Source organism: Alosa sapidissima, chromosome 8, assembly GCF_018492685.1.
Source record: "Alosa sapidissima isolate fAloSap1 chromosome 8, fAloSap1.pri, whole genome shotgun sequence".
Lineage (NCBI taxonomy): Eukaryota > Metazoa > Chordata > Actinopteri > Clupeiformes > Clupeidae > Alosa > Alosa sapidissima.
Genome location: NC_055964.1, coordinates 8,202,047 through 8,227,935, shown reverse-complemented (window position 1 = coordinate 8,227,935; position 25,889 = coordinate 8,202,047). Strand labels below are relative to the sequence as shown.

Below are 25,889 nucleotides of genomic sequence, written 5' to 3'. Positions count from 1 at the left end.
GTCATAGCTATGAAAACCTAGAGGAGAGACTTGAGAAGTGTTCATCTCAGGGTTATGTCTCTAGCACCCACGTAGGCAGAGAGCAGCGCTTACTCCAACAGCCTGACATTTAAATGTGTAAATGATCATGTAGCAGCACATAATATCAGATATAGACTTGCACTACTTAGAGCAAGTAAGAAGAGAGAAGACTGCTGTTCAAGCCACAGGTAGCCTGTGTATGTGTATGATAGTATATGGTGTGTGTGTGTGCGTGTGTGTGTATTTGTGAGTGTGTGTGCGTGTGTGTGTATTTGTGTGTGTGTGTGTGTGTGTGTGTGTGTGTGTGTGTATGTGTATGATAGTATATGGTGTGTGTGTGTGCGTGTGTGTGTATTTGTGTGTGTGTGTGTGTGTGTGTGTGTGTGTGTGTGTGTGTGTGTGTGTGTGTGTGTGTGTGTGTGTGTGTTCATGAACGCACCATAATTTTGGGTGGGATGAAGTCGCCCTCGCAGGCCAGCCTCTCCATCTCCTTCTCCTCCTCCCAGTCCACGTCATCACACACAACCTCGTCCAGCGTCCCCGAGGACGTCTGCAGGTCCGCACCTGAGACAGGGAGATGGAGAGAGGGAAGGAAGGACGGAAGAAATAAGACAGAGAGAGAGAGAGAGAGAGAGAGAGAGAGAGAACAAAAGTGCAAAGGAACAAGGGAACAACAGAGAGAGAAAAAATAAAATGGAGTGAGAGAAAGAAAACTACTTCCACTCACAGTATCCTGCAGGTCTTAGCTGACACACAATAGACGATAGATGGACTCAATACAGTAACACACATTGAAAGTGACAGAACCCATTCTGTGCCCATCACACATGTCAGACCCGAGGACCAAAACAAATGTTGGAGTCAGACAAAATGCAATGGTGCAATGCAGTATGCGGATGGGAGACAGACATACCTGTGGACCTTAGAATGGAGACGAGGACAGGGTCAGAGACAAGACATATGACAGCACAGTGTGTTTGTGTGTCTGTGTGTGTGTGTATGTCTGTGTGTGTGTGTGTGTGTGTGCGTGTGTGTGTGTTTTACACCAAGGGAGAGTTTCTTATCAGACATTACATTGAAATGTTCCTCTGTCACTCAGGCTTGATATGATCTCATCTTGGTATGATATCACCTTTAGGAGATCTGTGTGTGTGTGTGTGTGTGTGTGTGTGTGTGTGTGTGTGTGTGTGTGTGTGTGTGTGCGTGTGCGTGCATTGTGTGACTGAGGAATATGTGAGAGATAACCCTTCTAAAAAAAAAGCTAGAAACCAGCTTATCCTGGGAGCTGGTTTTAGCTGGTCTTTGCTGGTTATCTTCCAACTCTTGCTGGTCTTTGCTGGTGTAGCTGGTTGGGCCACCAGGTGGAAATGCTGGCATGACCATCTGAGAAACCTGGTCATCCTTGTGTGACCAGCCTGTCATGTGGGATACAGCTGGTGTAAGATGGTCATGCTGGTGACCAGCCTGCCAAGCTGACATTATTGGTATAAGATGGTCATGCTGGTTTGCTAGAATGACCAACATAAGCTGGCATGGCCAGTTAAACCAGCAATGTAAGACCAGCAACACCAGCTAAAATGTCCAGCTTGAGGTGGTACGACAAGCAAAACCAGCAAATTACCATCGTATGCTGGGGAAAAAAGCTGAAGGTATGTTTTTGCAAGAGTTTTGCTCTTTTGTGTGTGTGTATGTGTGTGTGTGTGCGTGTGTGTGTGTGTGTGTGTGTGTGCGCCTGCCTGTGAGGTATGTGTGCAAGTGTGTATGTGTATGTGTGTGTGTGTGTGCCTGCCTCAGTGTGTGTGTGTGTGTGTGTACAGTACTCGTGAACTCACTGTCTCTGGAGTCGTGCAGCGAGTCAGGCTTGATGGGGGTGGGGTCACTCCAGGAGCGGCTGAAACTCTTGGCTTTGCGGTCGGCGAATGCTGATGGAGTGAGCAGCAGCAGCAGCAGCAGGAGGAGGAGGAGGTGCATGAGGAGGAGGAAGAAGCAGGGGGAGGCAGGGGAGAGAATGTCACTCTGAACCACACACACACACACACACACATACGTACACAACAACACACATAAACATACTGACATGCACTGCCTAACGTGCCTAAAGCAGTCTTCTCTTTCTCTCTCTCTCTCAATCTTTCTTTCTCTCTCTCTTTTTCTCTCAGACATATACGCACACACACGCGCACACACACACACACACACACACACACATATTTCTCACACATCCATTTCTCTAAAAAACATCCAGCTGTCAGCCCTTGTCAAAATGAGAGCTGAAATGAAGGGTCCTGTTCTGTCCTGCCAATCCAGCTCTGCCATCAGAGGGAGACCTGGACGCCACCTGGACCTCCCAGAACCGGACTGGTGAGGCCCTGACCACTGAAGCGCTGCAGTGCATCTCAGCAATAAGGTTATCAGTCCCTATAGAGCCCCTATCAGCTCTTCACTACAGAAAGGCTTTAGGAGGAGATAGAGGCTCTAAAGCCAATCCATAGCTTTCATGTGTTACTTAATGTTTGGGGGACATGCCCATATTCTAGACCCACTGCAGCCTTCAGGGTCTAGGACTCAGTTGTATGCAGGTGCATAAAGGGGCACTTGCATAAAACTACAAAGGGCTCCGAATGCCAATGCCCAGTGCATTGAAACATGAACAGGATGGAGGCTGGTTATGTTGGTGGAGCCTTCATTACACTGATTGCATTCACTTTTGGCAGGTTTTTTTTTGTCATTGGTAACCAAAGGTCACGGCTGACTGGGCTCAACAACAGATTGCTGTCAAGGGGACAACAACTGATGCTTGTTGTGCCACAGAACACGGACATGCCACAGTGACACAAACGAAGTTTAACACAAAATTCATCGGACAAACTGCAGAGAAAGAAACACACACATGCTCTCTCTCTCACTCACGCACTCACTCACTCACTCACTCACTCACGCATTCACTCACTCACTCACTCACTCACTCTCTCACACACACAACACATTTACTAATACACACACAGTGACTCACTCTGAACTTTCATCCTACGGCTTCCCACCATGCGCAGGTGTTTCCGGAAGTTTCTGTTGCAGACAGGAGTTTCAAAGAGGGTGACAGAGAATAGGGAGAACGCAGTACAAAAGAAGGAGAAGAATGACAGACATAGAAACAGAGAGGGAAAAAAACACATTAAGTTAAAAACTTTTCAGACCAGACAACAGTGAAAACAACAGAAGGCTGGAAGAGTGTTTGAAGTTATACAAGAAGAATACCAAGTGTCTCTTAGCCATTTAACACACTCATATCCCTACACAAATAAGGATTAATTTCACCATAACTAAAGGGATTTTTTAAACATCCTGCAAGTCTGTCCTGTAAACATCAGCGCACTTCAAAGGATTTAATGAGGGCAGCGTAGTCCTACAGCAACTGTGTACAAAACGGGACATTTCTGGAACATCCAGAAGAACGCTCAAAAAATTAAATCTGTCAGTTTGTCTGATTCTATTTTTATCTTTTCGAGCTGTGTTGTACACGCATTATTAATCACCTCACTCTGAACAAGACAATCGGATTGATTACTGAACCTTAACAGATATGACACCGATTCAGCCAAACGCGTGAGTCACCAGACACAACACACATTGATTCACCCAGCTGTGATGAATGTGTTCATTCCAAGAAAACGTGTGCTTAATCGATAGGCTCCTCCATCATAGGCAACAGCCAGGCCTGCATATTGCTTTAGGCTGCATCCCAGCTCTCTCTTTGAGGATTGAAATATGAGCTTGACTCATCTCCATGCGATGAACAAACGGATAGGCCGCGGAAAATAAATTCAGAATAACAAAACAGATTCATGACCCCCTCGTTTTGTGCCACGTGCCTTCTGAGAAACTCTGCCTTTCTTCCACAACACCTTTCCCTCCTACTCACTTTCTCTTGCCTGCCCTCCCCTGCCATCAACCCCCTCCATCCCTTCATCGCACAGCTGGGCGTCAGGTAACCATGGCAACGTGCGCACTCGCCTGGAGGATCAAACGATAGCGGCGAGCGCAAAAGCGCAAGACTGTCCTCGTCTCAACCCGACCGCGTCACAAAGCAGGGTGAGATGAGAGGCCAAAGTGGGACAAAAATGAAATAATGGATGTCGTCCCAAAAGCGCCGCGCTGTATAATTCATGTGGATGGTGCTTACTCGGGTGCCTGCCCTCCCTGAACTCCAGAGGAGAAGCGTGGTCATGAAGCCAATTATGCAGACTACGAGCAAGTGCTTCAGCGAGATGACACTTGAGTGACACTTTTCAGATGTTACTCGTCGCACATGACAACAGGCAAGAGTGAAAAAATAGTAGTAAAAAATCCTTTTATGTTACATTCTGTATCTCCTGGGATACGTTGCCCTATTAAGGTATAAAAATAATCAAATTGGTGAACTTTTCCATTTCTCATTTGATACATATAACTGATAAAATCTTGCTTTCCTTCATCATTTATGTCATAAATACTATTTTTTAAATGGATTTCATATTATTTTTATCAAATTCTACTATGAAGTATGGAGATGACATCTCATCGGATGTTCTGAATTTACGGGCTTTTGCCGTTGACAGGTGCTTAAACTTTTTTGCAGAAGTACACACAAAGTTATTAAATGAGATAACTTGACAATTTGTCACTATTTGTGTACATTCATTTGGCTTTTCTTTTTGATTTACCAAAATGGCAGCAAAATAAAGCCTGTACATACTCAAACAGTGTTATTCTATGTGTATAACAAGGGAACTTTGCAGGGAGCCATCCATACCAAGACCTTAACAGTCAAAGCCCACTCAGGTTTCGGAAGTAATAATCTACATTAATTCACATTCTCCTTTGAGAACTGGATTATAAGTCATAGCATTGTAACCATCCAATGTAGACTTAAAACCTATTTTATACAGTCTAAGGTTAAAATCAGCTTTGGCATGATCAAGCGATTATATATGCTCATATAGAACTTCACAGGTCTATGTGTGGCCATCCAGTGAAAACTGTTTTGCTTACCCTGGAGTGGAAATGGCTTAATGTAAACTGTGGAGTAAGTCATCTTGTCTTACAGTCAAAAATAAGTGTGTTAAACTATCATTAGGTTGGCAAACATTGGAAAATGCATTATTCGCAATAGCTGATCATAGGATTAGTAGTTCCTTCGATTGGAAGTTAAATGTATACATATTGTAAACATATGTGTAATAATGTATTTTTGTTGTTTTTCTATTAGTTTTTGTTTTACACAAAATTAAATGTTGCACGATCACGATTCACACCATAGCTGGTCAGCCTAAGGCCAGGCCTAAAACATTCATACAGATTTTTCCAGACATCAAATGGGGAAATTAATGGGGAACTTACATCCAGTACCTGACCCCTTAGGGAGGTAGGTGGTGACTGTTGAGTTCTATAAGGGACTGCTCATTGGTTAAGCTGGTTGGCCTGCTCACTTCAGTAAATATGCCCAAATGTCCCTCAATTTAAGCACTGTCACCTAAATTCCTTAGCTTTTTTAGGCATTTGTTCCATCGCCTCTCCTTCCTCCTCCTCCTCAGCAGAACTATTCACAGTCTCTAGTTCTAACTCTCAATTCTACCTGATTATCCTCATCTTCATCACTAGTGCCTATGCCTGAAGAGTGTTCAGGGATCTCAATTCTACCTGATTATCCTCATCTTCATCACTAGTGCCTATGCCTGAAGAGTGTTCAGGGATCTCCTCTATATCACGCTCATTCTCTCGCTCTTCTATTCATCTTTGTTCTATTCATCTCTTGATTTGGAATTTTTTTTAGAAATGCCCCCCACAGGATGTTAAAAAGTATGTATCTCCTGGTGCACGTTGCCTGTTTAAGGGTTAAGAGGCACTTACACACACACACGCCTCTTTTTTTTTAAGTTACAGACTTCTTCAATGTGATGAACCAGATGTGTGAGCAGAGTTGGGATGAGTAGCTGTCTGGCTCGTGTCCAAAAACCGACGGAGGAAAGTCAAGCCAACCACAGACGTGGAGATGTGAGACACGAGTAGCCCAAAATAGGCGCATGACTCACCGAGAGATCTCAGTGAGCGGTGCAGGTTGATCAGCACAGATATTTTCATCATTATCCTCCGTCATTCTTTAACTCTCTCGCACTCACTCTTTCTTTGTTCATTATCAGTCTGCTTGTCATGCAGCTTGGTTTAAATTCGTCCTAACCACTGGGTCTTTTGACAGCTTATTATCAAGTCTCTGCCAACGACAAACCAATTCAGAGGACCATTTGATTTATGAACAATACAAAACATTGTTGAAGATTATTATTTTATCTCCGTTTTCTATATATCCTCATACAGAGTCGGGTTTGTGGGCGTCAAGCACAAAGTCCAAATGTCATTGGTAAGGACTAACGGTCATTTTCTCCCATGGCCGACCTATATGGGGAGACTTCAGAGGGCACATCAGCTGTTATGTACACACATAATTAGGATCAAGCATACCTGCATACCTGCACTTAGGAGCTATAATGGGGTTGTTTATGACCACCCCTGGTCAATAAAGAGAAACCCAGAGGAGGTCGTATTTGCAGGGGGAACATGGTAGGCTATACAGATATGTGTAGTCCAGAGCCTATGAGTCTCAATGTGGGTTTCAATTATGCTAAAGCTATAGTGTAGTTTGTGTCAAATAGAGTTCCTTATGATACTATTATCAGTAGTGCTGTATAATCCTTTTGGGCTTGATTTGGGCTGCCTTCCAATCTGTGACACACGTTTTCATGCGCTTGGTCTTGCCGTGACGCAGGGCTGTCTCTGAGGAGCTGAAACAAAATCAATTAGGCGCTCCAATCATCTGGTCTGACTGGCATGGAGCCAAGAGTCCCCTGCCACGCGGTAGTATAGCAATATGTCAGCTTCCTCCCCCTCCTTTTCCTCCTCATACACGTGACAACACAGCTCCACTGCAGTCCGTGCAGCAACCCTCCCCCCACCAACACACATACATGCGCAGACTAATACACACACACACACACACTAAAAAAAACCCTCACCCACAAACATACAAACATTCATTTACATTTGTAAATGGAAACATAAACACATATCCAGACACCCTTCCACATGAGTGCATGTGCAAACACACACACACAACAACAATGCTCCTTCTATCATACCCTTCCTCCCACACAAACAAACACACACAATACACACACACAGACACACACACACACAACCACACACACACACACATACAGAGTGAGAGAGTCCGGTAGTTCCACCCACACACTATCTCCTCCTCAGTGGCGAGCTGCAGTGGGCTATTGATGAACACAGTCACATACAGCTGCGTGGCTCAGTGGTCCACACTGATTAAAACTGTCACACACACCACTGCCTGCTGTCACACAGCACCGTAGAATGATGGAAGCCACCACACACTGTGCTCCCAGGACACACACGCACACACACGCACACACACGCACACGCACACACACGCACACACACACACACACACACACACACACACACACACACACACACACACATAGAGTTAGTGACACTCTTTTACAACACTACACACTGAGGATGAAGACTGGGAACAAGAGAACTATCACACAAAATGGCACAACTGCCAACTGCCACTCAGATCACCCTCTTCACTTAAAGAATAGTCTTCCTTTTAGTCAATTATGCAGGGTAAAACGTATTTGCCAATTACCGGAGGATTTTAATAGAAATATGAAGTTAATGACTGACAATTTCAGAGATAGAGGCTATAAACAATCTGTCTTGAATGAGGCTGCTATTAAAATCAATGCGATCACAAGACCGGACCTGTTGAAAAATAAAGTCAGAAAGACATCTAACGAACGTATTATTTTCTCAACGGAATATTGTAAGAGTTCAGAAAGAATAAAATCTATAATTAATAAACATTGGCATACAGTATATTGAGATCAGATTTGGAACTTCATAAAAATGTCAAAGTACCCCCCCCCCAGTGGTATATAAAAGAGGGAGAAACCATAGGGACCAGTTAGTTCATTCGTACCTCCCCCCATCAGATTCTCCACCTCAAAAATTACTCGCCCCTATACCAGAGGGTAACCGCCGCTGTGGTACTTGCAGCCAATGTAATTTCACATACCGTTGCACTAGTTTTAAACACCCACACACAGGTAAGGAAATCCAATTGTTGTTTCCAGTCCAGTTGTTTACTTACTTACCTGTCCATGTGGTAAATGTTATGTAGGTAAAACTAGTAGAGCTTTGAAAACCCGTATTGCAGAACATCGCAGCACTATTAGATGTAAAAACTTGAATTACCCAGTGGCAGCACACTTTACTCAATGTAATCATCCAGTGTCCTCACTAAAATATATAGGCATAGAGAAAGTCACTCTCCACCCTAGAGGAGGTGATCTAGACACCCTGCTTGCAAGGAGAGAACACTTTTGGATTTACTATCTTAAAACTCTTGCACCTCACGGTTTAAATATTGACTTTGACTTAAGATGTTTTCTTGTCTTGTTTCTACATGAATTTTTGAACACATTGTACTTTTATTATTATTACAGACCATGACGAGATCCACCCTGGGGCGGACCTGTCTGATGACGTCCTCAATTTGATGGGGTTCCGTCTCTGATAGTAATCAGCTGACTAATTGATCCCAATCAATGAGTCAAAGCCTAAGCTACATAAGTCTTTTTTGTCTGAATGCACTATACTGTACATGCAATCTGATGAAGGCCTTATAGGCCGAAACGTTATTGCTCATTAAAACGTTTTTGTTTCATAAACTCAGAGTGTGCGGCACTTTCCTTCTCCTACAACTGCCAACGTGACACTTCAGCACCAAAACACAGATGACTCTGTGCACACAAAACTCAGCCGGCAAACACAACTCCAGAGAGGGAGTAACCACCATCATCGGCAGGGACAGCTACTGAACAAAGTCACCACAACAACACAGCACAGGAAACCAGCTTGGAAGGAGAGGGGAGCTTTATGTGTGTGTGTGTGTGTGTGTGTGTGTGTGTGTGTGTGTGTGTGTGTGTGTGTGTGTGTTTGTGTGTGTGTGTGTTTGTGTGCTGCTGAGGGTGCATGTAGTGTGTGTGTGTGTGTGTGCGTGTGTGTATTCCTGTGTTTGTGTGTGTCTGCTTGTATGCTTGTGTGTGCAAGTGTGTGTGTGTGTGTTTCCTGGTGGTCATAAATGGTAGTTGTAAAGCTGTGTGTTAAAGCAAATTTGTGTGTAAAAGAAAAAATGTTTATGGGGGGGGGGGGGAGGACATGAGGCGCAGCACACACACACACACACACACAGACACACACAGCGTCAGCATACCTCTCCATCAGCGTAGTAGCTTCCTGCTCTCTTTTTCTCCGCTTTCTCTCGGCAATGCCCCGGAAAGCCCTGCTGGGACGTGGCACACAGTTAAGAGGGCTACAGCCTCAGGGGATGTGGGGTGGGGTGGGGTGGGGCAGTGTGGGGGATTGGGGGACACGGTAAGTTTCCTTTTTAGGGGGGGGGGGAGGGGTCTAGTGAGGCACACACAAGAGGAACCAGGTGGTTTAGGAGACGAGGGAGACGCACATTAGGGTTAAAGCCACAACAGGTGTTTCTCACCAACCACGGACTGACCACACACGCACACACACACACGCGCACGCACGCACGCACGCACGCACGCACGCACGCACGCACGCACGCACGCACGCACGCACACACACACACACACACACTATTTACACACACACATATTACTCTCTGAGCCAGGTATTAGGGACAGTAGCTTGACGACAAACACAGACGGACCACAAAGTCACATTCCACGGGAACAGGGTTGCGACGGCACAATGCTTGTGTGGGGGTGTAGGGTGTCTTGTGCCATCACAGGCACTGCCACTGAAATATCGCCTCTGACAGACTGACAAACGCAATTGTCTTCACCACTGACAGCTGTTGTCAGGGATACAGTTATGTCCTAAAGATATGGGCTTTAATCACTGACAGGCTGATGGGTTCTTTTTGTTTTTTTAAATGTGAGTCTTAATGGAAGTTTAGGTGTGTGTGTGTGTGTGTGTGTGTGTGTGTGTGTGTGTGTGTGTGTGCGTGCGTGCGTGCGTGCGTGCGTGCGTGCGTGCGTGTGTGGGTGGGTGTAAGTGTGTGTGGGAGTGTGATTGTAAGTATTTAATGATTAAATCAAACTCACTCAATATTCTCTCCCTCCCCCTCTGCTGCCATGCTACATGCACTCCCACTCTAAACGGTTTGCTTCGCATTAAACCTTAACCGAAGATTCAAACGCTGAGGTTATTGTGCTGCATTTATCTCGGCTAAGCTAACCCATTACTGTCTAAGACACAGCTGTTCCAGAGCCAACACACACTCATAGAGATTCATAACAGAAATCTGCTAACACGTAAAACAAATGTCTTGATGTTTTACAGTTTAAATTTTAAAATAAAAGAAGAGAAGAGAATTTTAAAAGAAGAGAATGCTGCTCACTCTGACAATCCTACCAAAAAAAAAATGGTCAATTTCACTGGTACTTGTGACAATGTGACAATAAAGTTCTATCCTACAATCTGGGAATTTTGAGCTGCATAATAAAGTGATAACTTCAAACACTCTGACCAACGCAGGGGAAGGCTTAGGACAGGAGACGGCGGCAAACACAGGCTGATACAGAGGTCAGGAGACTGGAGGGTGGGCTGGGCAGTGGACCGGCAGGTGTGAAATGGTGTGTACTTTAAAAGGGTTACTCACGATATACTTCAGGTCCAAGAGAAAGGGTGCAGACAGAGGAAGGGGGGGGGGGGAAGGAAGGAAAGAGAGAGACAGGAGTTAGAAATTGAGGACAAAAGAAGTTTGAGGATACAAGAGAACCTGATGCTCACATATCAATGAACAGGGTTTATCATTCAGGAAGTGTTTCCTCAGAACACCAGCAGACGAACAAGACGCTGACCACACACACACATAAGGAGTTAAGCTGCAGCACGCCTGCATCTCGCCTGCAGCACGCCTCAAGACCAAGACTGGACCGAGCCAAGGTGTGTCACGGTGACAAAGCTCCAAATGAAGGGGTGTGAGAGCATGGGCGTCAGGATGGAGGAGGAGGGTGGGTGGAGGGATGCGAGACTGTGACACACGCCGAGACACAAAGATACAGAACGGGTGTCAAATTTGGAAGAGCCGGAGAGAGTGTGGGAGGTAGGGCCTCTGACCGCGAAATCAGAGAGTTAGAGAGAGAGAAACAGAAAGAAAGAGAGAAAGAAAGAAAAGAAAAGAGATAGAGGAAGGATGACGAGGGAGAGGAGGAGAGGCAGACTGTGCGAGGCGCCCTCGGTGAGGAGGCGGAGGCCTGTGTGGTGCTGCGGGGTCGTTTAATTGCTACCTGACGAGAGACGAGTGCTAATTAACCAGTCAGAAGTGCAGACTCCCGGAGAAAGCACACGAGACAATGGAGCAGCCCTTCACTTCACAAGGGGGACCCGCTGTGCCTCTCAACACTTTCCGCTCATCAACGCGGGTCGTGACCCAACACCCCCCGCCTCCGATCCTCACCCCCCCCCCCCCCCAACCCACGCCCTCCGAACCCCCTTATCAACACTTAGCACTCATGAACGCGGGTCGTGACCCAACCCCCCTGCCGCTCTCCGGTCCTCACCCTCCGCCTCAGCCACCCGACCCACGCCTCCGACCCGACTCCGTTATATATAAAACCATGTGAGAATGTTTTCGCTCCTCCCCATACTCACGCCTGCATGGTAGTGGTGGCCGTTTGGAAGCTGAACATGTTCTCCTTGGGGAACCAGTTGTTGGCATTGTCCTCTAAAATGACAGGAAACAGAAAAAGTACATTATATTTGGTAATGTTGTTTTGCACCAGAGAGACACATTTTGTACCCATTTGCAGTGCATCAGTAAGAAGAGAAGTGAAGGACCAATGTGCTAATGGACCCGCTATGAAAAACATTTCCCTCTACATCATCTCTATGATCTCTATGACCTACCTCGGCTTGCACATGTTTTCATGAAAAGTGAATCATACTGTCAAGACGTAAGAAAGAGGTATGCTCCTCCATGCAGATCATTGATGATAATTGCATAATAATTGCAGATCACAATTATTGGGAGGCACATGACCCCCCCCCTCACACACACACACACACACATGCCGTGTCGATGGCACGATTGTCGTCACGCGCCATGTGTGTGGGACACAGACACAGGACTTTACTCGGACTCTCAGACTAACTTTGGCCGCACCTATTTTCACCGTCTGGAGACACAACTGGAGAGTGCAGCCGCTGAGCGGAAGTCCTTGAGTTGTGAGATGCAGGTGTTTCGCTCTCACCTCTGTCGTCCATGCAGGTGCGGTCCTCGCTGTAGCCCCTCTCCAGCTTCTTGCGGTGGCGTCCGGTGTCCCCCCGCGGCGAGGTGTCTAGGTCCAGCGAGCGCTGGCTGCGGCAGGGCGGCCGGATGCACGCCGTCACGCAGTCGGGGCTGCAGTCCTCGCGCGAGCCTCCCCGCCGGCCGCTCCACTCGCGGATGTTGTGGGCACTCCTTGAGCTCTGCAGGGGCTGGCCCGGGTTGGCATGCTGCTGCTGCTGCTGCTGCTGCTGCCCGTGGCCATTGCCTCCGCGGTGGTGCCCACTGCTGCTGCTGCCGCCGCCACGGTGATGACCGCGCAGCGCCGCAGGCTGACCAATCCCCGGCTGCGGCTGGTGGCACGAGGTCGTTGTGGTCACGGCGTGGCCCTGCGCGGGCTTCAGCACGTCCAGCTCCAGGCTCTCCTCGCTCCCGCGGCCCCCCAGCATGCCTCCCTCGCGGGTGATGGTGTAGACGCGCGCCGGCTTGTGCGGTCCCTCCGCTGCTGCGCTGCCCCTGCCCCCGCCGCTGGCCAGTGCCTGTGGAGGCGGTGGCTGGGAGTCACTCTCGGAGGAGAAGCTGCGCTCCACCGACAGGTGGCGCTTGGTGGACAACGAGCAGGTATTACCGGTCCCGGTGCCGCCACTGGTGGTGTTGCCGCCTGCCGTGGTGGTGGTGGTGGAGGTGGTGGTGTTAGGTAGAGCCAGGTGGTTGGGCTGAGCTTGGCTGGGCTTGGCAGGTGGAGTTGTAGCACACGCGTAAGGGTGAAGGTTATTATTGTGCAGCCTGCTTAAGTCTGGTGAGTCCGTATCTTGGCCAATGAATGTGTCAGACAGCAGGTGCGCTAAGGAAAGGAAACAGTGAGGGGAAGGAGAGAGAGATACAAAGAGAGAGAGAGAGAGAGAGAGAGAGTTTTATAGCAATATTGTCTTCTGAGATCAGCACCTTGGCAACAGTTGGGCTAACATCAGGGAGCCAATGAAGCTCTCTAATAAATGGGAGTGGAAGTGGAGTGTTGGAAATAAAAAAGCTCAGATCACAGAGAAGATGGCAGACAAATGGAGAGGATGGAGAGACAGGCAGAGTCTGCACAGATGGGCTTACACCAGGATCGCTCTAGTAACCACCATCTGACTCCCAAACAGACCACTCACAGCACACACTGTACAGTATGAACAGATATTGACTGGACTGTTAAAAGCTATCAGAACAGGCTTTCTGTACTTACATGTCCAATGTCAACATGATGGGGGTGCAGATGGCAAGGCTAACGCTAAGCTCACATACCTGATCCGTTGCGGCTCTCTGGGTGGTTCTGAGACAGGTACTCTCCAAATGCTCGGGCTGCTCTGCAGAAAGTAGGGAACAGAACAGGCATCAGCAGGTGCTGCCAAACAACCACCTCTGTTCTCAGTTGAGATAGTTTACCCTCCATCTGTAGGCATATTTCACCAAGCACACCGTATGTGTCTGTCTCACTCTGTTCTCCACCATCTCCCTCTCAATCTCTCCTTTCCTCTCCTCCTCCTCCCCTTCTGTCCTCCTTCTCTCTCTCTCTCTCTCTTCCACCTCCTCCCTCTCTCCTCTCTCTGGTCCACTTCCTCCCTCTCCCTGTCCACTACCTCCTCCCTCTTTTCCACCCCATTGTATACATCCACATGACATGCAATGGGCTGTGGGATTTTCTAATCTAAAGGTATACAGAGCAGTAAAATGAATAATGGACAATGCAGGTGCAAGCACCAACACTGATTTCCCAGTGGTTTTTATAGCAGGCTAATACTTTTACAGTATATGCACACACACACACACACACACACACACACACACACACACACACACACACAAACACACACACACACACACACACACACACACACACACACACACACACACACACACACACACACACACACACACACACCAGGCACAATTGTGGCACAGTGTCGGAGGAGGAAAGGCATTGGGGGATCAGTGGAAGATGGGTCTCCTGGGTGAGAATTCAACAGCAGCAAATCACTTCTCTGCCCTGCCGAAGACTCGCTCATATACGGAGGCAACTAATATCACCCTGCCGCCATCAGTGTGGGAGAAATGAGATTGGAGAGAAGGCTCGTGGAGAGAAGGAGAGAGTGAAGATGGGGAGGGGGAGGGGGGTGGGGGTGGTGAATGGAAGGACCGCTGTGTCCACTGGTTTTGTCCTTGTGAAAATAGAACTGCTCTTTCGTGTTCCCTCCTTAATCGTGTCCTTGTCCCACTTAAAATCTCCGTGCCGACACTGTGTGCTCTAACCAGATGCAAATCAGAGCACTAAATTCAGCTCGCTCGGAGGACACCGTTTGGTGTGTGCAGGCAGCAAGTTTGTTTATTTGTTTGTTTGTTTGTTTACTTTTAATGTAACTGTAACTGTCACTGACACTGATTAGTTTGGAGGAGTTTAATTTGGGAAGGACCATTAAGAAGCACTTACAGTCTAACAAGGTTGTTTCACTGTCTATAAACATAATTATCTGTGGCATTCGTTTTCTATTTCTGCACACACCAGGAGCAAATAACACTTACAGACATTAAACGTAAAACACGCAGACATCAAACGCAGTGTGGGTTTGTTTATTTGGAATTTATTTACAACCGTGCATAGACTATGAATATGTCCAATATCTGAGAAGCAAAGAAAAAAAATTCCATTTTGCTAAATCATAAACTGACGCCTGCTCTCAACAACCGTTTTTCTTCTGTGTTTATTTGGCTTTGATAATATCTAATGGAAAAATAATTGCTTTTGTGTTTGGCACGGTGCTCTACCAAACAACCGTGTAAACAGAGTGAGAAGAACGACAACAACTAGTTTTGCTGGCCGGCTTCATCACCACAGCACCACCTGGCCACGTGCGCCTCCATGTGAGACCACCAGTGAGCATTTACACTCATCTGGACTCATCTGGGAAAAGAGAGAGAGAGAGAGAGAGAGAGAGAGAGAGAGAGAGAGAGAGAGAGAGAGGCTGAACAACTCCACTCCCCCTTATTCTCCCTGTAACCCACGGAGACACACAGACCTATAATCATGGCCAAACAGCCGCTGTGCATCCCTGGGGGAACGCAGAGAAATGGGATTGGAGTGTCGGTGGATCCACGCAAACCCCTCTCCCCCTCTCTCTCTCTCTCTCTCTCTCTCTCTCTCTCTCTCTCTCTCTCTCTCTCTCTCTCTCTCTCTCTCTCTCTCTTTCTCTCTCCCCGCAAACTACACTCTCAATAATTAAACACGAGGCTGCACGTGCACCACTCCCACGGAGGGAAAAAAAAGTAAAGAGAGTGGAGAGAAAAAAATAACTATAAACACTCACAATCATAGAGCCTCATAGACACACAGACACACACACACACACACACACACACACACACACACAGATGGAGAGTGAGTGGAGTGAAGAAGAAGATGGGAGGGGGCAGTACAGGGGGAGACATGGGATGAGAGGAAAACAGAGGAGAAAAAAGGGGGGAAGCAGGAAGAGAGTAGAGATAGAGAGAGAGAGAAATGAAGGGATAAGTGGAGAAGATCCGCTCCATTATATCCCAGAAGTTTGGGGAGATGCGTGCTTAAAAGCAGCAGTGCTGTGTGAGCCACAGAGGAACCAAAGGCAGCGGTACACACAGTCAAAGCTACGCCACAGCCTCAAACAACCCCATATCACACAGGGCCCAGCGCAGACAATTTACTGTTCCCTGATGGCTACGGGAACGCGGGGCTTATGTTTCCCAATTTTACGGCGCTAATCTCCGTTTGACATTCCTAATCTTCCCTCGGCCACCCTCATCATGCCGAGTCCCACCGGTGTCCGAGGCCCCAGTCCTGCCGCGCTCCACGCTCACTTCCACAGCACTTTGCTGAGTCAATTACCTCAGCGTTCGCACCAGGCACATTTTTTTGTGTGTGTTTAATGAAGAAACAGTGAAGTTTGATTAAACGCAACAAAAAGCTACTCAGTCAGGGAAAATTAAAACATGAATAAAACATGGGCAAGGAGAGGAGCGGTGAGATGTGAGCTCTCTCTCGCTCTCTCTCTCACACACACACACACACACACACACACACACACACACACACACACACACACACACACACACACAGTCCCTGTCCTGTCTACTACAGTAATCTGAAGATATGGTTGGCATTTTTTGCATCAGGGAGCCTCACACATGTTTTAAGCCACGTGACAGAGCGATGAGGGGTGGTAGTGGTGGTGGGCAGAGGACAGGAAAACGGAGGAGAGGAGGAAGACTGGGAACACAGCGGAAGGGGGGAAGGGGGGATGCATGGCGCACAACACCAAAAATAGAAGATAAGGGCAGAGGAAGAAGAAAGAGAAGAGGGGATAACGAGGAGAGGAGAACCTGATCGCATCGGAATGAACGTGGAGGAGGAAGGAAGAGAGAGAGAGAGAGAGCGATAAAGAGAGAGTGACAGAGAGAGAGAGTGACGGAGAGAGAGTGTGCTTTTCACAGTTCTGTGATATTAAGACTGCACTCAATAGCTTAATGCATAGCACAGCAAGCGAGGTGTAGATGCTCAGATTCTATCGAAGAGCCACACCACGCCTGGGGACAGTCCTCCTTGACAGCCGAGCCACAATGGAGACATATGCTGCACGCGCCGCAGAGCCAGTAAATACACACATGGAATGGAACAGGAAGCTCAGCCATGGACATGGCCTGCAGCCCTTCATGTACTGTTCCCACCAGTGCAACAGCTCCATGTTCCCACCAGTGCAACAGCTCCACTTCTTTGGTTTGCACGGGCACCAGTGACCCATTTTTCCCCACCTCCATTGTGTGATTGTCTGCACTGGCACCGTGCATCTCGGTGACATGAAAAGTTGGGCTGTGGCGTGTGGTGTGGTCCTCTTACTTTGGAAAGGAGGTCATCATGAGCCCTATCTGCTGGGGCTCTGGGAGGAGAGCAAGCATCCACCACCACATGACCTGTTTCTCAATCTATGACACTCTCACAGGCACCCTCTTTAAGCCTCCATTTTCCTCCCCGACGTGCACTGCTTACTTTCTCATGGCTGGTCAAAGACTAACAGGCAGGCCACGTTTCTACTTTTTTCACCCCTTCAATCAAGACAGCTCCACGTTGCTGTCATCGCCGCTCTGGGGAATTAATGTCAGCTCAGCCGCTTGACACATCCTGGGTCACAACACCCTCCGCTCTGGAGCCTTGTTCCCTCTCCATCTGAGGCATCCACCCCCCGCTGTTCCCCTATTACCATCCACTCTCACTCGGTGCTCCACATGGAGAGACACACAGCCACAGACAGCTCCCCAAACGCCAGTAGCAGCCCTCACACCCAGGCACAGTCAGTCCTTATGCGGGTACCAGTGTTTGTGTGACGAGTGTCTTCCTGATTGTTTCATTAAACATTATCATGTTTAGTCTTTAGCTAGCCGGCAATATGCACACTATTTAATTTCCATTTCTGCCACCCAACCCCCCCAACCCCCTTGCCACAGAGCTGTGGTCGGGTCTCAAGTGCCCAAGTGAGCCCTGACATGGTGCACACAGAGGCACCGGCAGTGCCATTAATTACACGGCTCATCACAAACACCCGGCACTCTCCGGCACGGCTGGCAAGCCGCAGCCGGTAATTAGAGCCCTTACAATGAGCCCAATAACCCAGCACAGCTACCAAGAGAGATAGGGAGAGAGAGAGAATGAGGGAGAGAGAGAGGGAAGGAGAGAGGGAAAGAGAGAGAGGGAGAGAGAGAAGGAGAGTGGAGGAAGAGAGAGGGAGCGAGAGAGAGAGGGAGTGAAAAGGAGAGGGAAGAAGAGAGAAACACAGTGGGAAAATGGGGAAAGACAGAGGGAGAAAGAGAGGAAGAGAGGGAGGGAAGGAGGGAGGGAGCGAAGGCATTTAGAAGAACACATCCTCCGCTTGACGCAGTGGGACAGAGGGGCCACACTGACAAGCATCAATTACACGACTGCCGAGGACTTACTGTCCTGGTTTCACAGCACTCGCGCTTGTGAGCAGGGAGACAGTGAACTCAGGTGAAAATTCTATCTCCAGAACAACACCATCAAGTAAATCAATGAGTCTCACTTCCCTGAGACCTGGAATAGTCTCATCTCGATCTCACTGTAGGCCAACAATAAGGACCATGTTCTTTCTTGTCTGTCTATTAAAGCAAATGTATTTATACAATGAATGCTGTATCCTCACTGATTATTCTGGACCTGGTGTGGTAGTCCAATGTGAAGACCAATTGTCAGACACTAGCTGCAAGCACTTCAGATCGAACAATATGCTACCAGCGTGCTGATGAAAGTATCCTGGCATGTGGAAACATAACTTGTATATTCGGCGTATAGTGGTGTATTTTGAGTTCATCTTATTATTATTATATCCACACTTTTGAATGTACTGTACGCTATTTAAAGTATATTCTATTTCTGTATGAAAATCAAATATGAAATGATAAGACAAGAGAAAGACAGAAAAGTGTGTGTTCAAGTCAAAGTCCTAGCAAACAATGAAGCTGTCTGGATGTTTGGCGTATAATTGAGCGGCTCTGCCCCAGGGACTGTCACTCTGTGCAGTGAGTTAGCATTTTTAATTGCACCAGGCTCCCTCGCGGAGTGTATGCTGAATGCTATCGTGCTAGAACAGGTCATTATCTCCATAGAGAAACTCAGGTGGTTTTAAATACATCCACAGCGCACAAGCAAAACCATGAAGTATCATAAGGAAGAGATTATCTATAACTTAAGTGTGTTAAACTAGGTTGCAGTTTTCAAAAAAAAGATCCTTCTGAATCTCTTCCCTGCGTCTGTTTAGTGGTACACCTAAGTTACATTAGCACAAGATAAGTGGCCCAAAATGTCTTTCTAGTTATTATGGTATCTTGGTGATCCAGTCATCCACCAAGTGGGGTCACTGGCACCAGAGGCTCCCACCACGAGATGCCAACGACCTGCGCCGGGTCTCTGCCAACAGCCAGCCGGCTGAGCCGATGAATAATAGACAAACAGAGGATGAATAAATGATCGCATCCGTCTGCAGGCTTAGCATGTTGCTCCGGGCCTCTCTGCGTGAAAGCACAGGTCAACACAGCCAAAGGGCCAATAAGCTGCCCGTGGGCTAGCTGGGTGGGCTGACTCAATAACTTGCGGCGTCATCGTGGCCACAAATGATCACCGCTTCTGTTTTCCAGCATCCATCCAACAATGTGACTGACCGTAACTGCACAGTGATTGCTTGGCACCTTCTGATGTGATAATTGTCACATGTGAATAATTGACTAGTGCAGTCCATCACCTGCGGCGGCACCCATTCTCCGGTACGCTGTGGGTAGCAAGGCCTGTTAATCCTCTCATTCATGCAGTCAGACAGTCAGAGAGGAGTCAGCAGAGAAAACTGTAACTGATCCAGGGAGAGATATATGAGGCCTACGCATGACATCACTGGGTGTTATGAGAGTAACGTGGGGGTTTAGTGGCTCAGTAATCGCAGCCTATCAAGACTGAGCTGACCAGTATTGTGTCTGTGATTACATGGCCACAGTGTTTTAGTGGCTCTCGCGGTTGCATTACCATTTTAAAGTGTTCATTTCACCTAAGAGGTGAGCTAAACTCCTGATCTTCTTCACAGTACTCGTAATCGCTCGCCACCACACAAGGATAGAGTAACCCCTGGACTACATAGGTGCAGCATGTGTGTGTGTGTGTGTGTGTGTGTGTGTGTGTGTGTGTGTGAGTGAAAGACTGAGAACTGAAGACCTTAAAGAATGAGCTGATGTGTTAAACATTGTGCAAATGACTGAGAATATTACTATAAATGCCATGCAGTGGGGATGCTTCATCCTAACAAAGGGCTTTGACACCAGGAGCATACTGTATACTTAGAGATCATAACATAGCCTACTCTCTACAGAAAAATCAGATTCCTTCCAGGGTTCTGTGACTGATACGCACTGCTCTCGCCATGATCTATGAAAAGGTGGCACCCTGGCACCAACAAGATTGCCTGAGGTGAATCATTCTGAAATGAACACTAACATATGCAAAAAGAATGGTGGTGGGGCACAGTGGCTCTGGTTTTTGGCCGACTCCTCTCAGACAAAACCATACTACTGCAATAAAATGTACAAAAGCACAATGTGAGACCATCTTTTCTTTTTTTGTATTTGCATATACTGTATGCAATTGATTGATTATACGCTGTTACAGAACATTAACCTGAGACTGGTCTGAACATATTCATACTGTAATTATCAAGTGAGATCATAGGATATGCAGTGTAGGCTAATTCCATGTTAATATTTTCTTTTCATTTTTAGGAGATTTTGCAAACCCATTAGAACATTATTGTACAATTTCACCCTTATCCAGTTGGAGTGTTTTTAAACAAAAAACCTTACTGATGAGCTTTCTTCCCATTCAGCAATTCTCTGAATATGGTGTTATTTTCTTTTCAGATATACAGTATGTATGTATTGCATTATAGGCCTATACATGCATATGACTGTGAAATAAAATGTACACACAGCAGACCTAGAAGACTTTCTTTGCACAATATGCAATCATGCGTTGTACAATAAATTAGAAAGCATTGCTTTGCTGACTGGCTCATATTTCCAATTTAGTTACTGTTCAGATGCAATCTATCATATGTAATCACATCCCATCTACTTTTATGGGCATCTCAGTGTTTTAATATTTGTGAAATTATATTTGCAGACAGTAGCCTAGAGGCTGCAGAGTGTTTTATATTCACAACAAAAATAACCGAAGACAATAGCTAACATATCACGTCTAATTAGCAGGCTAAGCAAGGTAAAAATAGTTAATTATCTGTATCCGTCTAGTTATTTCTATCTGTCTACTGGAGCTTCATATAGATTCGCTCTCATCTCGATAGCCTGCCGCACTTCTGCTGCCACACGGCAAGAAGCACTGCACTCTCCGACTCACCTAACTTTTGCGGCAACAGAAGAAATCGCATCGTTCCTTAAATTCTTCCTCTTGGACACGGCAGTTCCCATGCTGCGTGGAAACAAAAGGAGAAGAACTCATTCCACTGATTTGTTAACCGAAAACATGACAATAAATTCGTTAAGCTCGATAAGAGACAGAATGCAAAACAAACCTCCGCGCCTAGAGGATGTAAAACGCCTCTTTTCCTTCTCCCTTAAAAGTAGGTTGCTTGTGATATCACTTGAATTTGTCAAACTCCTCCTTTATTCCGCATATCATACTTTCCAAGAGATGTAGCCTACTCCCGTCGTGATAGGCGTTCTCGCACGACTGTGTGATGCGAGCCCACCAGCTAACTGAGATTCCTATGAAGAGATGCTGAAGTACTTCAGTGAGATGCTCTCTCTCTCTTCCTCTCGCTCAACTCCATGCTCCCTCCCCCCTCATTGATCCATGCACAGCGACAGGGACAGGAAGGAAACCAGCACCATAAAAGGAATGATGTCCAGCTGCGATGTGATGTCCACTTTGAATGTGTTTAGAAAGGATTCCAGAGAGAGATGGACTATGTTGGAAATGTGATATTTTAGGCCTTAGTATTTGTGTGCTGAACGCATTTGAACCTATGAACCCACTGTATGACAAATTGAGCTTATTCATTTTTATTTTATTAAAAATGCGTTACATTATTGTATTTCAACAATCTTCCCTCTCATTGTGTCTAGAGTCAATAACAAATCTGGCCAACCATTAGGCCTATATTGCGCACCAGTTGATATATATTTAACTTCTCTCCTAAGTTTCAGTGTACACCAATACCAATAAAACAGACTATTCTCGAAGGACCAGGCTCTTACTTAAGGGATTGGTTGAGCCGTCTTTGTGTACCTTGTAGTTACCCAGCAGCACACTGTCAATCTGCATAATTACACTTCTAATTTAACCGAGCTGGTTCAAGCCAGGTTCATGCTTGCTGTTATACTCTACCCAGGCCCAAATCACAAAGAAACTAGTTTTCTCTCATACCACATCAGCATTTCATAAATGATTACATTTTTGTTTTGTGCCAGTTCTGCTTCATGTATGAAAAGGATGTATGGTATTAAAAGAATGGAATATGTGCTAAATGGTAGGCTGTACTAAATGTTTTTTAAAAAAAATGAAAGCATTCTTCCAAATGCAACTATCCTATATAAGATACTGGGAAACAGATATTGCTACTCAATCAAGGATTGGATAGTAACGGTGACACTCTGAACAACTGAATAAAGGATGTTACTGATTACCTGCCAGAAACTTTGGCACTGGAGAAGACTTCTCTTTCAAGTACTGTATGACTCTGTGGTTCATCCTAACACTCGACAGTTATGAAAAGACACAGTCCCTTGTTGCAAAAAAAAAACTGCTACAAAAAGATTTCATTGCCACATGTACCCTACAGTACCTGTATGTTGCCCACATTTACAAATGACAATAGATGGGTTTGCATGGCAAGCACTCTGGCAATTAGAATCAGAATTACTGTATTATACATGTCATCTGAACACATCATAAGACCAGTGTCTCATGTAAATATGTATGAAAACATGTGCATGTAAATAAATAAATAACAGACTTGAGTCAGTGGATGGCAATGATGACAAGACAATGATTTATATATATAAGTATAAATATATATACTCTTTTGATACTGTGAGGGAAATTTGGTCTCTGCATTTATCCCAATCCGTGAATTAGTGAAACACACTCGTCACACAGTGAACACACAGTGAGGTGAAGCACACACTAATCCCGGCACAGTGAGCTGCCTGCTACAGTGGCGCAGCAGTGAGGGTTAGGTTACAAGTCTGAAGCGCTAACCGGTAGGCCACGGGCTGTCTGATTTTTCAGTCATGATAGTCCTTAAACTAAACATTTCTGTCACAGAGCAGAAGTACCTTTAGGAATATTTGACTCAAGTTCAAGTGTAAATGGGTCTGTGTTCATCAGGCAGGTCCTGGCACAGCTACAGTAAGAGAGACAGAAAAGAGAGAGAGAAATGAGAGAGCGAGAGAGAGAGAGAGAGAAACAACAGACTGACAGACAGACAGACAGACAGACAGACAGCAGAACAGAGAGGAGTGCACTTTACAGGATGTTTGAAACAGTCATATCTGACACTTGAAGGAGGATACAAAAGGGCTGCCATGAAGTTGTACCATAAACACAACGACTGCTTTGGGAGACTGGTGGACTTGTACCATACAGTAACACATCGACTGCTTTGGAAGACTGGTGGACTTTGCATGCTACGAAGATGAGAGGGAAAGTTAAAAGGACTACTTGTTAGCCTGTTTGTGTGTGAAGACTTTGACTAGAGGAGCATGGACATGTGCCTTTTCAGCTGTGTCAGAGCAGAGGCCTTAAGACCAGGAGACTTTGGAGACCTTGGTAAATAATGGATAGTGAGTGTGTGTGTGTGTGTGTATGTGTGTGTGTGTGTGTGTGTGTGTGTGTGTGTGTAAATCCCTCTCTGTGTGTGTGTGTGTGTGTGTGTGTAAATCCCTCTCTGTCCCTTCACTTCGAAGGTAGGCGGTTGGCATGCTTGACCTGCCTGCTCTGCTGAATTCAACTAAAATGCAAACGCACATATAAAATTCCAAAGCCAACAGAGAGCTAGATACTGTATTGCAACAATGTTGTTTTTATATATACAGTATATTAACACTGAAGGCTACAGTTCTGCAACTCATAATACAATTATTGCTGATTATATTATAGTTTGAGTCTTCAATAACTACCAGAAATAATGAAACTATTGGAAAGAATGTGTATCATGCATTTCAACAGTCGAGTGCAGATCTTTCTATGGCTTGCAAGTGGAGAGCGGCAACAGATGCTTGTCCTTTTCTACAAACAGCCATGTCCGTAAGCAGCACACAGTTCCTTACCAAAGGAGCACATTAAAGAGTGTGCCCTCTGACGTTGTGAAAACGCATGTGGCAACGCATGAGGCAAAGGCTGCCTGAGTCACATGCAAACCCACAGGCACACACACACACACACACACCTACACCTACACACATGCAGATTCACATTGACACACACATGCCCTACTGAGTTTACACATATGCAATTTTAAATCAGCACAAAAAAAATACAAATGAACATATAGGTGCACTTATAGAAATCTACACCTACACACACACACACACACACACACACACACAGGAGCATAAGCACAAACACTCTCACACGCTGGCACGTGCAGCCAGTGAGGCAGCAGCAGCAGCAGTAGCGACGGCTACAACAAGCGCGCTGACAAATTGACTGTATGAATTTTTAAAATTAGCCATCTGTGTGCGCCACCGCCACGGCACGCATGCCCAGCCTCGCTCACTGTTGGCTAACATCACACAACAGCACGGCACTACTAAACACAGTCTCGGAAGTGGAACAAGGCACTCTTTTTTGCATGTTCTGTGTGTATGTGTGTTTATACTGTATGCAGACATGGGCAGTATTTTAATTATATGTATTTTAAGAACGTATTTGCGGTAATTACTTTAACATATTTTATCATTTGTATTTTGCAGGATTGGAACAAATCTATTGTAGTATTTAGAGTATTTCAAATACTTAGATAATAAAATAAATAATAATACTTCAAATACTTTTTCACTCAGTTAAATATACTACCTATAACCATGACAATAAGCTATGCTTATCATAGTCCGGGAGCCAAATCTTGGTGAACCTGGTTTTGTCGGTTATTTTTTTTTCTTTGCTGTTGTCTAGGGGTTACTCCATAAGAATAGGGCGGGCGCTTGATGATATCCCTTGGCCAATTCCCTATATTCAGCTCTAAAATGAACTTAAGTAGCGATTTGTCTATAAAAATACTAATTTCATTACAGTTTGGAAGGACAGCATAAAATGTAAACCCATGTTTCCTATTTCTTGCAGTAGTATGCCACATTGTGACCAACTTAAGTGTTAGATCCAACTTTTCTCTTTTACGATCCCCTCTGGACATGTCTGAAGTTGGAAAAAATCAAAGAAAAGTCAACTGAGAGAGCCAAATTGGCCAACCTGGGTTATTCACCCAATTTGTTTTGTTTGTGCAGCCAATTTTATGTCATCCTGTAGACAACTTAAAAGTATTATATCTTTTTTTGTTTTGTTTTATCATCCCCTTAGAACATTGAAAGTTGAATTTTTTTTAAAAGTAACTAACTTCAGGAGCTTGAATTAGCAGGTGTGTCAAGTGCTACAAGACTAAAATTTGAAAACGACACAGATAAAATACTGAGGGAGAACATTAGGACATGGGCCCCATGACCTTGAGTACCTAATAGCTGATGTTCATTCTCACTACAGGACAGTATTAAAACCACTTAATGGATCTGACATGAGGATTTATGCAAGGGATAACATCTGCTGAGGTATGCAGAAATAATGGGTAATCACTGTTGCGAAGTCTGCTTCTTGTCAGTTCAATCATCGTTTACATTGATATTACATTGATTTTTTTACCAG

At 45.8% G+C, this 25,889-nt stretch overlaps 1 protein-coding gene across 3 annotated transcripts in view; it reads right to left on the bottom strand.

Moving 5' to 3' along the window:
- The window catches only part of nsmfb (NMDA receptor synaptonuclear signaling and neuronal migration factor b), a 29,748-nt gene extending 8,034 nt beyond the window's left edge, over positions 1 to 21,714 (bottom strand). Inside the window, exons 1-10 of one of the 3 annotated variants that reach the window (XM_042101234.1) lie at positions 21,544 to 21,714; positions 21,369 to 21,440; positions 13,685 to 13,746; positions 12,384 to 13,241; positions 11,785 to 11,857; positions 10,790 to 10,795; positions 9,365 to 9,433; positions 3,035 to 3,087; positions 1,854 to 1,943; positions 461 to 585 (exon numbers count right to left, since the gene is read on the bottom strand). In XM_042101234.1, the coding sequence (XP_041957168.1) occupies positions 461 to 585; positions 1,854 to 1,943; positions 3,035 to 3,087; positions 9,365 to 9,433; positions 10,790 to 10,795; positions 11,785 to 11,857; positions 12,384 to 13,241; positions 13,685 to 13,746; positions 21,369 to 21,439 (1,407 nt within the window). In that variant the 5' untranslated portion in view covers position 21,440; positions 21,544 to 21,714. The remainder of the gene's footprint in view (positions 1 to 460; positions 586 to 1,853; positions 1,944 to 3,034; positions 3,088 to 9,364; positions 9,434 to 10,789; positions 10,796 to 11,784; positions 11,858 to 12,383; positions 13,242 to 13,684; positions 13,747 to 21,368; positions 21,441 to 21,543) is intronic. The other 2 variants (XM_042101235.1, XM_042101236.1) reach the window with 2 other exon arrangements.
- Between the last annotated feature and the right edge of the window lie 4,175 nt (positions 21,715 to 25,889).